The sequence below is a fragment of the Lolium perenne genome, chromosome 3 (genome assembly GCF_019359855.2).
Source record: "Lolium perenne isolate Kyuss_39 chromosome 3, Kyuss_2.0, whole genome shotgun sequence".
In the NCBI taxonomy this organism is placed as follows: Eukaryota; Viridiplantae; Streptophyta; class Magnoliopsida; order Poales; family Poaceae; genus Lolium; species Lolium perenne.
The window spans coordinates 13,001,460-13,016,379 of NC_067246.2; the positions used below are offsets into that span (position 1 = coordinate 13,001,460).

Consider the following 14,920-nt stretch of genomic DNA (forward strand, 5'->3'; position numbering starts at 1 on the left):
CAACAGCGTAGCCATGTGGAACCGGTTTGAAGTGGTATCTTTGATCAGGTACTGGCGGTAAGACATAGCCGATCGCCGCCTTGAGCGTTAAGTAGCCCATCGTTTTGAAATGTAGCTCACAAGGTGTCGACTCTGTGATATAATCCACAGGGTAGCGAGGAGCCATCTGCGGATCCACAGGGGAGGGAGGAGCCATATGCGGATCCACAGGGGAGGGAGGAGCCATATGTGGATCCACATCTGCATCATTACCCGGCAGCTCCGTGGAAGCCACGCTGCTTTTCCGCTGAGATCCCTGGCCGGTAGCATCGAATGCAACTTCTTCTATCTGCGGATTAGCTTGAGGTTGGGTGACTGAGCCTGACATTATCATCCTCACTTGCTCCTCTAGCTTAGCAACGCGTTCTTGAACCACATCCTTTTTCCTCTGACGGCTTCTATCGGGATATTTCTTCGTTTCTGCAGGAAACCCAATACACCACGGCTTGCCACCTGGTATGGTTCGTGTTCGTCCTGGGTGTTCAGGATTCCCAAGGGCGCGTGTGAGCTGGTCCTTCTCTCTTTCGGGACGGAACTTCCCATCTTCAACTTCCTTTGCAACATTTCTAAAGGCTTCGATGGGAAGTGGGTTTTCCTGATGTCTTGGTGTACATATACAGTGCCCTTGTGCGTCCAACGTGCCCCCATGCGCGTAAAACCAATCCCTTGACCGCTGGTTCCATTTCAGTACCTCTGGCTGGATCCCCTTTTCAATTAGGTCGTTCTCCCATTTCTCCCACTTAGGCCTGCCAGCCTTGTAGCCTCCTCGCCCCATGGTATGGAAGTACATCTTATTAGCAGCATTTTGAGTGTTGGTGGCTGACCTTTTCTTTGCCCTCTCCGATGTCTTGTACTTCACAAATGCCTCCCAGTGGTCTTTTATCTTCTCATAGGGGCCATTGAAATCCGGAGTCTTATTTTTCTTGACAAAGAAGTTGTCCAATTTCTTCTTGTAGTCGTTGAACTGTACTGCCATCTTCTTAAGAGCCCACTTCTTGACTCTTCGCTGTACGCTATTCAGCTCGGGATCCTCAGGGTCTGGCCTGTCATTCTCACTATCAGAGTCAGCTGGCTCCGGTAAGATGAAATTTACCAGGAGCTTCCTAAACATCAGATTTTTCGATCTCGTGTCGACATAAGTAACTCCTTCATCCCCCTTTGCAGGTTTCTTCCATTCTTGAGTGGTGATCGGGATGGTGTCCCTAACAATAACTCCGCATTGACTTACAAACTTTTTTGCGTGAGCCTTGGGAGAAATCGGTTCGCCATCTACAGCGATTTCCGTGATGGTGCACCTTTCATGGTCTTCCATCTTTCTGGCCGCGCCTCGTTTAGTTCTGCCAGTAGAGTTTGTTGATCGGGAGGTCTAAAAGAAGAAACAACGTTAATATATGTATATGCACAAATCTGGAGGCTTGGTTAATTAATATATATACACCTCGGCGGCGTGAGCTTCTCCCTCGGAGTCGTCACCTTCTCCCTCACCGGAGCGATCTCCACGGTGGTCTTGCTCATCTCCCTCACCGGAGCCGTCTCCACGGGTTCGCTCGTCTCCCTCGCCAGATTGGTTTAGGTAAAGAGAGGTGATATCGTCATCATCACGGATAATCTCCTCGACGAGGTATTCTTTTTCTAGGTCTCGTTCCATAGTTTCTGCAAAGACTTACAAGTTATTCTAATGCTATAAACACAACGAAGCAGTAATTAAGAATAATGCTCAATACATGATCAAATATTAGAGTTACACATATATATAGGTACTAATTAAGGATAATGCTCAATACATAATCAAAGATCTGAGTTACACATATAGCTCGATCGGTCCCTAATACATCACACTAGAACCTCTCAACGGCGCCGACCGGGTCCTGAGCCGCGCCGGCTGAACACCCAAAGCCACGGTACAATAACAGGATCATAGCTAATGTGAGATCCCTGCAAAATAGACCATCTGCCCATATACCTGGTCTCTAACGCATACAGGTAACGGCGAACATGCTCGTCCTCCTCTCTAATACGCTGAGCTACCACCTCCGGCGGCGCCGGCTCCCTCTGAAACGACCGTGGCCCACGCGACCTCCACCAGAGAATATCCGGGTCGACGACGGGACCCGGATTCCGCACCAAGGTGCGCGTCCCGGAAGATAACACCTCCCAGTGCCACCCCGGCGGAGCCCAGTCTCGAACTCCCCCCATCTGCTGCATCTCCTCTAAAATTGTCCTAGCTCCAGGACGCGGAGGGCGCGGCATCGTATGCAAACTAACAAATATAATATTGAATTTGAATAAAGTACTTATGAATATGAATCAAAGTAATTAAATATTTTCTAACACATACTAATAAAGTACTTACATATTCCATCTAAATTTTTTCTAACACATCTAAATAAAGTACTTACATATTCCATCTAACACATACTAATCAAAGTACTTACATATTCCATCTAATTTTTTTCTAACACATCTAAATAAAGTACTTACATATTCCATCTAACACATACTAATCAAAGTAACTTTTTTCTAACACATACTATTTAAAATCTAACTAATTTTCTAACTAAAATTTCCTAACTAAAATTTCCTAACTAAAACCTACATATTCAAATTTCCTAACTAAAATTTCCAAATACAAATTTCTAACTAAAATTTCCTAACTAAAATTTCCAAATACAAATTTCTAACTAAAATTGCCTAACTAAATATAAACTAACTAAAACTAAATATGTGGAGGCAGGGGCGGCGGGCGGCGCCTCACCTCTGGCTCGAGCAGCTGGCCGGGCGGGCGGGCGCGCGGGCGGCCGGGCGGCACGGGCGGAGGGGGCGGGCGGCGCGGGCGGAGGGGCCGGCCGGCGGCGCGGGCGGAGGTGGCCGGGCGGTGGCGGCAGGCGCGCGGACGAGAGGAGGAGGAGGAGGCGGCGGCGCGCGCGGCGGAGAGGGCGCGGGAGGAGGCGGCGGCGGACGGCGGCGGCGGTGAGGACGGGCGGCGCGGGAGGAGGCGGCGGCGGCGCGTGGAGAATTTTGGCAGCCTGCCGGCGTGTATTTTCTCTCGCGCGCGGTCGATCTGAGGAGGAAGAGGGGCGCCCGCGCAGTTATAAGGGGAGACCCTTTTGCACCGGTTCGTGGCTGGAACCGGTGCAAAAGACCCTTTTGCACCGGTTCCAGCCACGAACCGGTGCAAAAGGGCGAAATTTCGGCTGAAATTTTTTGCTTTCTTCCCGCCTTTTTTATCTGTTTCGCGCGGGATCGAGTTCTCGCCACGACGCCGCGCGGGATATGTTCCCGCCACGACGCCGCGCGGGACATTTTCCCGCCACGACGCCGCGCGGGATATTTCCCACCACGACGCCGCGCGGGATATTTTCCCGCCACGACGCGCAGCGCGGAGATTTCCCGCCTAAACGCCCTCTATAAATAGTACGCCCCCGTGTCTCCCATTTCACTCATCACCGAACCCTAGCCCATTGCACAATGCCCCCAAAGCCGCACCCACCGCCGGTGGAGGTGGACCCGCAGCTCGCAGAGATAGAGGAGTGGGAGGAGCTGCAGCAGCAGCTGCGGCAGGAGGCGGCAGCCAGGAGGGCAGCAGCGGATGAGGTGGACCCGCAGCTCGCAGAGATAGAGGAGTGGGAGGAGGCGGCGCTAGCGGCTACCATAGAAGCATTTGAGAGGCAGAGTCTCCAGGAGCTGCATAAGCGGCCGCGTGTGGCGGATCTGGATAGTGAGGAGATGCATAAGCGTCGTCGTGAGGAGGAGCTGCGGCAGGAGGCGGCAGCCAGGAGGGCAGCAGCGGATGCGCGGAAAAACTAGTAGAAGTTGTTATTTTAGTTTAAATTTAGTTAATGTTAAATTTCAATAAAGCCGTGTTGTCGTTGTTTTAGTTTAAGTTTAGTTAACGTATCTTGTTAAATTTTAATAAAGTCGTTGTCGTTAGTTTATATACCCCTTTTATCCCGGTTCCTGGCTTGAACCGGTGGTAAAGATGGTGATACCCCTTTTATCCCGGTTCCTGGCTTGAACCGGTGCTAAAGATGGTGATACGCCTTTTATCTCGGTTCCTGGCTTGAACCGGTGCTAAAGATGGTGGATTAGTTTATATACCCCTTTTGTTCCGGTTCCTGGCTGGAACCGGTGCTAAAGATGGTGATACCCCTTTTATCCCGGTTCCTGGCTTGAACCGGTGCTAAAGATGGTGGATTAGTTTATATACCCATTTTATTCCGGTTCCTGGCTGGAACCGGTGCTAAAGATGGTGGATTAGTTTATATACCCCTTTTATCCCGGTTCCTGGCTGGAACCGGTGCTAAAGATGGGGGGGCTAAATCTGGGGGAGGCTTATCTGGTGTTTGCCTTATCTGGGGTGGCCTCATCTGGGGGGGATTATCTGGAGGCACATTGCTATATATAGCCACTCCGGGGAGAGTCCCGCTCGGAAGCTGCTAGTATACACCCAACAACATCTCCTCTAACAGTATTGGGGAAAGGGTTGGAAAATCTCCCGTGGCGCAGCTTCTCGAAGATGTCGTTGGTGCACACGCCCTACAGCATCTTCGGAAGTTGCGCCTCGGAAAAATTTCCCTGCAAGCCCATGAAGGACTACATCTCCTCTAACAGTATTCTGGGGCGGCGCCTCACCTCTGGCTCGAGCGGCTGGCCGGGCGGGCGGGCGCGCGGCGCGGGTGGCCAGGCGGCACGGGCGGAGGGGGGCGGGCGGCGCGGGCGGAGGGGGCCGGCCGGGCGGCGCGGGCGGAGGTGGCCGGGCGGTGGCGGCAGGCGCGCGGACGAGAGGAGGAGGAGGCGGCGGCGCGCGCGGGCGGAGAGGGCGCGGAGGAGGCGGCGGCGGACGGCGGCGGCGGTGAGGACGGGCGGCGCGCGGGAGGAGGCGGCGGCGGCGGACGGCGGCGGCGCGTGGAGAATTTTGGCAGCCTGCCGGCGTGTATTTTTCTCCTCGCGCGCGGTCGATCTGAGGAGGAAGAGGGGCGCGCGGGCAGTTTTAAGGGGAGACCCTTTTGCACCGGTTCCAGCCACGAACCGGTGCAAAAGGGCCAAATTTCGGCTGAAATTTTTTGCTTTCTTCCCGCCTTTTTTATCTGTTTCGCGCGGGATCGAGTTCTCGCCACGACGCCGCGCGGGATATGTTCCCGCCACGACGCCGCGCGGGACATTTTCCCGCCACGACGCCGCGCGGGATATTTCCTACCACGACGCCGCGCGGGATATTTTCCCGCCACGACTGGCAGCGCGGAGATTTCCCGCCTAAACGCCCTCTATAAATAGTACGCCCCCGTGTCTCCCATTTCACTCATCACCGAACCCTAGCCCATTGCACAATGCCCCCAAAGCCGCACCTACCGCCGGTGGACGTGGACCCGCAGCTCGCAGAGATAGAGGAGTGGGAGGAGCTGCAGCAGCAGCTGCGGCAGGAGGCGGCAGCCAGGAGGGCAGCAGCGGATGAGGTGGACCCGCAGCTCGCAGAGATAGAGGAGTGGGAGGAGGCGGCGCTAGCGGCTACCATAGAAGCATTTGAGAGGCAGAGTCTCCAGGAGCTGCATAAGCGGCCGCGTGTGGCGGATCTGGATAGTGAGGAGATGCATAAGCGTCGTCGTGAGGAGGAGCTGCGGCAGGAGGCGGCAGCCAGGAGGGCAGCTGCGGATGCGCGGAAGAACTAGTAGAAGTTGTTATTTTAGTTTAAATTTAGTTAATGTTAAATTTCAATAAAGCCGTGTTGTCATTGCTTTAGTTTAAGTTTAGTTAAAGTATCTTGTTAAATTTTAATAAAGTCGTTGTCGTTAGTTTATATACCCCTTTTATCCCGGTTCCTGGCTTGAACCGGTGGTAAAGATGGTGATACCCCTTTTATCCCGGTTCCTGGCTTGAACCGGTGCTAAAGATGGTGATACCCCTTTTATCTCGGTTCCTGGCTTGAACCGGTGCTAAAGATGGTGGATTAGTTTATATACCCCTTTTATTCCGGTTCCTGGCTGGAACCGGTGCTAAAGATGGTGATACCCCTTTTATCCCGGTTCCTGGCTTGAACCGGTGCTAAAGATGGTGGATTAGTTTATATACCCCTTTTATTCCGGTTCCTGGCTGGAACCGGTGCTAAAGATGGTGGATTAGTTTATATACCCCTTTTATCCCGGTTCCTGGCTGGAACCGGTGCTAAAGATGGGGGGGCTAAATCTGGGGGAGGCTTATCTGGTGTTTGCCTTATCTGGGGTGGCCTCATCTGGGGGGGATTATCTGGAGGCACATTGCTATATATAGCCCCTCCGGGGAGAGTCCCGCTCGGAAGCTGCTAGTATACACCCAACAACATCTCCTCTAACAGTATTGGGGAAAGGGTTGGAAAATCTCCCGTGGCGCAGCTTCTCGAAGATGTCGTTGGTGCACACGCCCTACAGCATCTTCGGAAGTTGCGCCTCGGAAAAATTTCCCTGCAAGCCCATGAAGGACTACATCTCCTCTAACAGTATTCGGGAAAGGGTTGGGAAATCTCCCGTGGCGCAACTTCTCGAAGATGTCGTTGGTGCACACGCCCTACGACATCTTCGGAAGTTGCGCCTCGGAAAAATTTCCCTACAAGCCCATGAAGGACTACATCTCCTCTAACAGTATTGGGGAAAGGGTTGGGAAATCTCCCGTGGCGCAACTTCTCGAAGATGTCGTTGGTGCACACGCCCTACGACATCTTCGGAAGTTGCGCCTCGAAAAAATTTCCCTGCAAGCCCGTGAACGACTCTATAAATATGGTACAAAAAGCCAACCCATCTCCACTCACAACATGCTATTTCAATGTTGCACACATGTGTATCTTGGGATGTCTTACAATGTTGCAAGAGGAAGTTTTCCTTTTCATCGCACGAAAAATCCATTTTCCATTTTCGAGGTGCCGAAAAGGGGGTGTTTTGTGAAGGAACCACAAAATTAAAGTTTCACATTGGTACCAACACATTTTTCAAAAATAGTAGACCACCTAAGATGGATAATTTCCCAACCATGTGTATCTGGAACCTTTCCGTCCACCCCTCGTGAAAAAGACAAATTCCTGCCGAATCGGCAGGAGGCCGGACAGATTTGAACTACATGCACATGATATAATGCTCAAGATTTTTTGTAAAAATATTTATTGGGTTCACAACATGCTATTTCATCAGAGATCCAGTGAAAGTTTAGTGAAACTCCGCCCCGAGCGAAGGATCTTCATGCCCGCCGTTTTGAATATAGTTTGAAACGAGCATAAAAAATTCAAAAATGATCCAAACAACGCGAAACCTTCGCGTGCCATCATATTATGTGTCATACTAGCAAGGAAAAATAATAAACTTGGATAATTGCACACGACCAATGTTACTGATAGATTCGCCACAAATGCTTCACAGTACATGATAATAATACATTATGATCGCTTCGACCGTAACCATGGAGCATCTTCAGCATTTAACGCGATGGTTGGGTCAATGTTCACTATGAACGGCGGAATTTCAGCAAACTTATTATAATCTTCTGACATGTCTGTCTTGTCCTCGACTCCCACGATGGTTCTTTTACCTGAAAGAACTATGTGACGCTTTGGCTCATCGGATGAGCTCGTTTCCTTATGTTTTCTTTTCTTCGGTATGGAGGACATGTCCTTCACATAGAAAACCTGATCCACATCATTGGCTAGGACGAATGGTTCGTCTCTGTAACCAAGATTGTTGAGATCCACTGTTGTCATTCCGTACAGCTGGTCTAACTTTACCCCTTTTCCATCCAGCTTGAACCATTTGCACCGAAATAAAGGGACCTTAAAAGAAGGTCCATAGTCAAGTTCCCATATCTCCTCTATGTAACCATAATATGTGTCCTTTTCCCCACTGCTAGTGTTTGTTGCATCAATGCGGACACCACTGTTTTGGTTGGTGCTCTTTTTATCTTGGGCGAACGTGTAGAAGATATTTCCATTTATCTCGTACCCCTGGAAAGTCAGTACAGTCGAAGATGGTGACCCGGCCAACAAGTACAACTGATCTCCAATATCGTTGTTATTAATGAGATGTGCTCGGAGCCAACCGCCGAAGGTCTGCATATGTTTATGTGTAATCCAGTCTTCAGACTGCCCCGGATGTTGGGAGCGTACAATATTCTTGTGTTCACTGATATACGGGGCCACCAAGGTGGAACTTTGTAGAACTGTGTAGTGTGCTTGAGTGAAAGAAATCCCGTCCCTACATATCATTGATTTCCTTCCTAGCGTGCCTTTTCCACTTAGTCGACCCTCATGTCGCGATTCAGGAACACCAATCGACTTAAGGTCAGGAATAAAGTCAACACAGAACTCAATGACCTCCTCTGTTCCATAGCCCTTGGAGATGCTTCCTTCTGGCCTAGCACGGTTATGAACATATTTCTTTAAGACCCCCATGAACCTCTCGAAGGGGAACATATTGTGTAGAAAGACAGGATCGAGGATGGCAATCTCTTCGACAAGGTGAACCAGGAGATGTGTCATAATATTGAAGAAAGATGGTGGAAACACCAACTCAAAACTAACAAGACATTGCACCACATCCTTCTGTAACCTTGGAAGACTAGCTGGATCGATTACCTTCTGAGATATTGCATTAAGGAATGCACATAGCTTCACAATGGGTATTCGAACATTTTCCGGCAGAAGCCCCCTCAGTGCAACCGGAAGCAACTGCGTCATAATAATGTGGCAGTCATGCGACTTCAGGTTTTGGAATTTTTTCTCCGCCATATTTACAATTCCCTTTATATTTGATGAGAATCCAGACGGCACCTTGATACTGTAAAGGACTTCAAAAAAGATATCCTTCTCTTCTTTGGTAAGAGCGTAGCTGGCAGGACTTAAGCGACTCCCTGTATCCGTCTTGTAATTCTGTTCTTGCTTGTTTTTTGGGACTTTCATACGATACTGGTCCTCCCGTGCTTCTGGTGTATCTTTTGTCTTACCATACACGCCTAAGAAGCCTAGCAGGTTCACGCAAAGATTCTTCGTCACGTGCATCACGTCGATTGAAGAGCGGACCTCTAGGACTTTCCAATAGGGTAGATCCCAAAATAGAGATTTTTTCTTCCACATGGGTGCGTGTCCGGTAACGACGTCATTCGGAACAGATTGACCGCCAGGACCCTTTCCAAAGATTACTTTTATGTCCTTGACCATATCAAGTAAAGCATCACCGGTACGGAGTTCAGGCTTCACCCGGTGATCTGCCTCACCTCCGAAAGGATTGCCTTTCTTTCTGACGGGGTGCCTCTTTGGAAGAAATCGACGATGCCCCAGGTACACAACCTTCTTACATTTATTCAAATAGGCACCTTCGGTCTCATCTAAGCAGTGCGTGCATGCATTGTATCCCTTGTTTGTCTGTCCTGAAAGGTTACTAAGAGCAGGCCAATCATTGATGGTCACGAAAAGCAACGCTCGTAGGTTAAATGACTCCTGTTTGTACTCATCCCATGCATGTACACCTGGTTTGCTCCACAACTGTAAGAGTTCTTCAAATAATGGCCGTAGGTACACATCAATATCGTTGCCGGGTTGCTTTGGGCCTTGGATGAGCACTGGCATCATAATGAACTTCCGCTTCATGCACAACCAAGGCGGAAGGTTATAGATACATAGAGTTACAGGGCAGGTGCTATGACTGCAGCTCTGCTCCCCAAAAGGATTCATTCCATCTGTACTTAGGCCAAACCTTAAGTTCCTCGCGTCATCTGCAAAGTCCGGGAACTCTCTATCGATTGTCCTCCACTGCGACCCATCAGCGGGGTGTCTCAGCATCTCGTCTTTCTTACGGTCTTCTTTGTGCCATCGCAACAACCTGGCATGCTCTTTATTTCTGAACAGACGTTTCAACCGTGGTATTATAGGAGCATACCACATAACCTTGGCAGGAACCCTCTTCCTAGGGGGCTCGCCCTCAACATCACCAGGGTCATCTCGCCTGATCTTATACCGAAGTGCAGTGCATACCGGGCATTTTTCCAAATTTTCGTACTCAGCGCGGTAGAGGATGCAGTCATTAATGCATGCATGTATCTTCAGCACCTCTAATCCTAGAGGGCAGAGAACCTTCTTTGCTTCGTACGTACTGTCAGGCAATTCGTTATCCTTTGGAAACCTCCTCTTCATTATTTTCAGTAACTTCTCAAATGGCTTGTCACATATACCAGCCTCTGCCTTCCATTGCAGCAACTCCAGGGTGGCACCGAGCTTTGTGTTGCCATCTTCGCAATTTGGGTATAACTTCTTTTTGTGATCATCTAACATGCCCTTTAACTTTCGCTTCTCGTTTTCTGTTTCTGCATCTCTGTGTGCATCAGCGATGGCCCGACGAAGATCATCATCAACGGGCTCATCTGATGCCTCTTCATCTTCACCTCCTCCTGCATCTTCATCTTCATCATGCCCTGTTGCAGTATCACCGTAGTTAGGGTACATATCATCATCCTCTTCTTCTTCGTCGTCGTCTTCCATCATAACCCCTCTTTCTCCATGCTTGGTCCAACAATTATAGCTGGGCATGAAACCTTTCCAAAGCAGGTGGGAGTGAATGACTTGCCATTCAGGGTATTGCTTCAAGTTCCGGCAATCAACACATGGACAACACATAAAACCATCCGCCTGTGGGTTTTCCTGAGCCACACGGATAAATTCTTTCAGGCCCGAAGTGAACTCGGGTAGACGTCGGTCAACGTACATCCATTGCCGCCGGTTCATCTACATCAAATAATTAATTAAGTTTATCAAAAAACTATTACAAAATATCATAATATTTATAAATAGTGGAAATTAGCACCGTACAAATGAAAGGGTAAAGTTGTAGCTTAACCTTGATCGAGGAGAAGAGGAGAAAGCTTAAGTGTCGCTCCGGCACCTCATATCATTTTTGTTTTGTGTAAAATCAAGCGGCATCATTCTCTCAGACATTTCATCGAGCACCTTATGTGCATGCCAAAGAGAAGCAAGGTAGCACTCAACACACACACCTTTCCCCTAGAAAAAATGAAGTGAGTTGGCTGGTTGGGGTGAGCTGAATATATAGGGCAAAGGGTCCTTTTGCACCGGTTCGTATTACGAACCGGTGCAAAAGATAGCTCATTTGCACCCGTGGCTGCCACGTGCCTGGCGACGAACCTTTAGCACCGGTTCGTGTTACGAACCGGTGCAAAAGATAGCTCATTTGCACCGGTTCGTAACACGAACCGGTGCTAAAGGTCCCTGTTACGTCCAAAGGGCACGAACCGGTGCTAATGACCCCCTTTAGCACCGGTTCGTGCCAAATCCGGTGCAAAAGCTCTTTGGAGCAAAAAACAAAAGCCCTTGTTTCTACTAGTGGTCCCGCTCTACGCATGCTCGGTGATTGCAACACTGCCGCGTGCCTTCGTCCCCGACGGGTCCCCGGGCTTGGAAAGGTTGGATCGGCGCCTCGTCTTCATCGGCATTGACAACGTCTTCTTTGGCATTGACTCCTATGACTGCCTCGACCGCGTCACCGACGATTCTTCTTGCATACTCGGTTCTGGCAAAATCGTAGTATGCTTACGCCCCCGACGAGCGCCTAGTTCGGGCACAACTATGGCCACACCTCGTCTTCGACGACTCGGACTGCATCGACTTCAGCATCGACATCCTCGACGACTGCACTCAACGCGTCTCCATCATCATCATGGCGCTTCTCTGCGCCCGCGGTTTCACGTGGATTGATAACATTAGATCACTCACAAAAAATGCATATCCATCCAGACAATGAAATACGAGAAATGTGCCCAGTTTAACCCTCGTTTGAGAACAATGCAATGTCCACGCCCAAAGTAGACCAACCATCGACCCTTGATTTGACAACACATTGGAGAGATCTCTTGTAAGAAGGTGATCACGACATGCGGGTCCATCATTATCCGGCCACATAGATGAATAAGTTAGCAATTACAAACCTTGAAAGTAAAAGAATACATTTTACGAGCCACATAAATGTAGGTGACATGGGAATGCATCGGATCATTTTGAGACTACCAATTAATTGGAGTAGTACAAGCACCATGATCAATTAATCCAGCTGTAGCTTGGTAGGTACCATGGGAACACATCTTACTCATTTGAGACCCCCAATGAATTGGACTTGCACAGACACCACGATTAATCCATCTACAGCTTTATAGGCGCCATAGGATTGCATCTGACTCATTTTGAGATCTCCAAATTATTTTGTCCTCGTATGGCATGGAACATGAATGATCATGTGGCTCTCTGGTATGACTGTGCACTGGGTGGCATTTTAACACATTGCAAACCAAAATGATCAAGTGGCTTTGCACAGGATGAATATGAAATGGTCGATGACCGTTCTGTAGTAAAGCAGGGTCTTGCTATTCAGTGCATTGCAAATGAACCTGAGCTCGTTAAGTGTGCATTACCGGACAAGTATATCAATCCTAGGTTCACTTTTTCTTATTTGTGAGTAATTTAAAGCCAGGTTAGTAAGAAAGAGGTAACAAATTAAAAGTGGCTAGTGCCGTTATTTTATTTAATAGTACTAGGAAAATTGCCTGTGCGTTGCTACGGGTCTATAAAATTTACAACTAAAATATACTACCAATTCACTATCTTTTTAAGAGAAAATATCATCCCTTACGTTGCAACGGAGAATAAAAGAGAGAAGTTCGTTTTGGACACACTCCTCGTACTACTGTCAATAATGATATCTCTTTCATGGTGGTTATGTTTCCACTCTCAAGAGCACACAATCATCTTCCCCTTCACGGTGTGTACTCGTGGTACATGTTTATTTGTTTTGTTGACAAAAATATCTCTTTCTTAGTACTTCTGTTGTTCTTGAGCATATTATTGTTGAGTTTGTATACACGGGCATGTTTTTCCTCTCGTTTTGGATCTCTCCCTACAATGGAACATTCGTCGCTGCCTCGGCATGTTTATCCATATTGCCGCCTGCGTCGGATTTGCCTGTAATTGACTTATAGAAGTCAACCACTCCATCCAAGATGATCTAGTCGACGTTATCGAAGATGCTCCTACTTAGGGTCGCTTTCTTACCATGTCGTGCTACTATCTTTTTCACGGTTGCAGTAAGCACATCAAATATTTCTTGTTTTGCTAAATAATCCAAACGTTGTGTGTTTATCATGGGAAAAAAAGAGAAGTGGTACATGCTTCTGACCCCGCTATATCCAATTCGTTTGCCAATTGAATTAGCTCTACATCAGTAAGAATTTTAGACCCAGTTTGACTCGAAACCCAAACAACCTTTTGAACTAATTAAGCAAACTACATGGAGCTCATTGCCAAATGCCAACCACGTCCATGCATGACTGCCCATGCAGCTCCATCTAATCAAGTAATAAACACATGGCCAAATCAACTCAACCACTGACACGAATCCTAATGACTTCACGCTAACACTCGTGGAATGCTAAATCATCCATCGAGACCCCATGCTAGCACCGGAGTCTCTGTCATCGTCTGCAACACCAGTATCTCTTCCATTATATCTTTGCCGTCACGCGAAGCATCATGTTAAGCCGGAGTGTGATGATCAGGAGCAGTTTCCCTGCATGGATGCGGCCTTAGCACGGCCGTTGGTAGCCGGACACGAGGACCGTCCTAGTATCGGAAGCAAGACATGGAGAGCTTGAACCTAGCTCCTCATGCACTTGACGTGTATGACCAAAAGATGAGAGATGGTCCATCAAGCTCAGTTCCCCGTCAGGAGAGGTCGGTAGAACGCCAAAACTCACTTGGTGACGGTGGCGTTCTTGGGAATTCGGCAGAACGGTAATACGGCGGTGGACTGACGGAGAAACTGCAGCGGACTCCGGCGAGGTCGGCAGAACGCCAGTGCCGCGCTCGGCGAGCCATGTATGGTTGTCGCCGTTGTTAGAATCATAACACTGGCTAGAAGGTAGGAGCTAGCTTCAGGCTGCTCCTCATGTAGTTGACGTGTACAAGTACAACATAGCGATGAGAGAGATGATCCATGAAGCTCGATCGGTTCCGCGTAAGGCAAAGTCGGCAGAACGCTGAAACTCGCGTAGTGACCGTGGCGTTTTGGTGAAGTCGACAAAACGGTAATACGGCGGTGGACTGACGGCGAAGCTAAACGTTGGGTTCCGGCAAAGTCGGCAGAATTGTAGCACGGCAATACTGCGGCAGACTCGACCAGAGATTGTTCGTATTGCTTGTGGCTGTTAAAGTTTATAGGTTACCTTGCTGATCCAGTCCTAAACTATTCGAGTAGGACACGAGTTGTCCTTGCTGACGATGGATAACGACTCTACTCGGGGCAGGCCAGAGATAGGTGCGATGACTTTTCGCTCGGGTGAACCGGTACGATGGCAAACACGAAGCGTTTTTTTAGTTGATTGACTTACCGGTGGCAGAACATGTAATTTAGACAAAAATCTTGGGTAGAAATAGACGGACGAATAAGAAGTCTTATTTTCTTTATTATTAGGTATAAATTTAGTTAGATCAACAAGAAATAAACAACAAAGTAATTTGTGAGCTTGTTTTAGACGAACGGGAGGTATTTATTTATTGCAAACCATGGGTGGCATATTACAACTTTATTCATACACACGTAGGTACGTATACATGAACATATATAATCTCTTAACAGTATTTGATCGAGCTGCAGACGATGCTGCCGGATCCCATCGTGCTTATTCATTACACACATATTATGACATATGTATAGCCAGCTAGCTAGCTAGTAGCTAGCTAGCAGGGGTTTCACGCATAGTAGCGGATCGAGTAGAGGTCTGCAGCCTGCAGGTACGACGTACATCTGGATGGGATCGATCGGTAGAGTAGCTAGCTGCTAGCTCGATAGATATATTTATATAAGTGATTGAT

General features: G+C 48.5%; 1 protein-coding gene across 1 annotated transcript; it reads right to left on the reverse strand.

The window, feature by feature from the left end:
* Positions 1–1,877: 1,877 nt before the first annotated feature.
* LOC127321483 (uncharacterized) lies at positions 1,878–11,065 on the reverse strand. Its single transcript, XM_071827064.1, has 3 exons — positions 10,881–11,065; positions 9,265–10,768; positions 1,878–1,921 (listed from the first exon to the last, which is right to left on the reverse strand). Exons 2-3 carry the CDS (start codon positions 10,766–10,768, stop codon positions 1,878–1,880), a joined length of 1,548 nt encoding a protein of 515 aa, XP_071683165.1. The 5' UTR covers positions 10,881–11,065.
* Between the last annotated feature and the right edge of the window lie 3,855 nt (positions 11,066–14,920).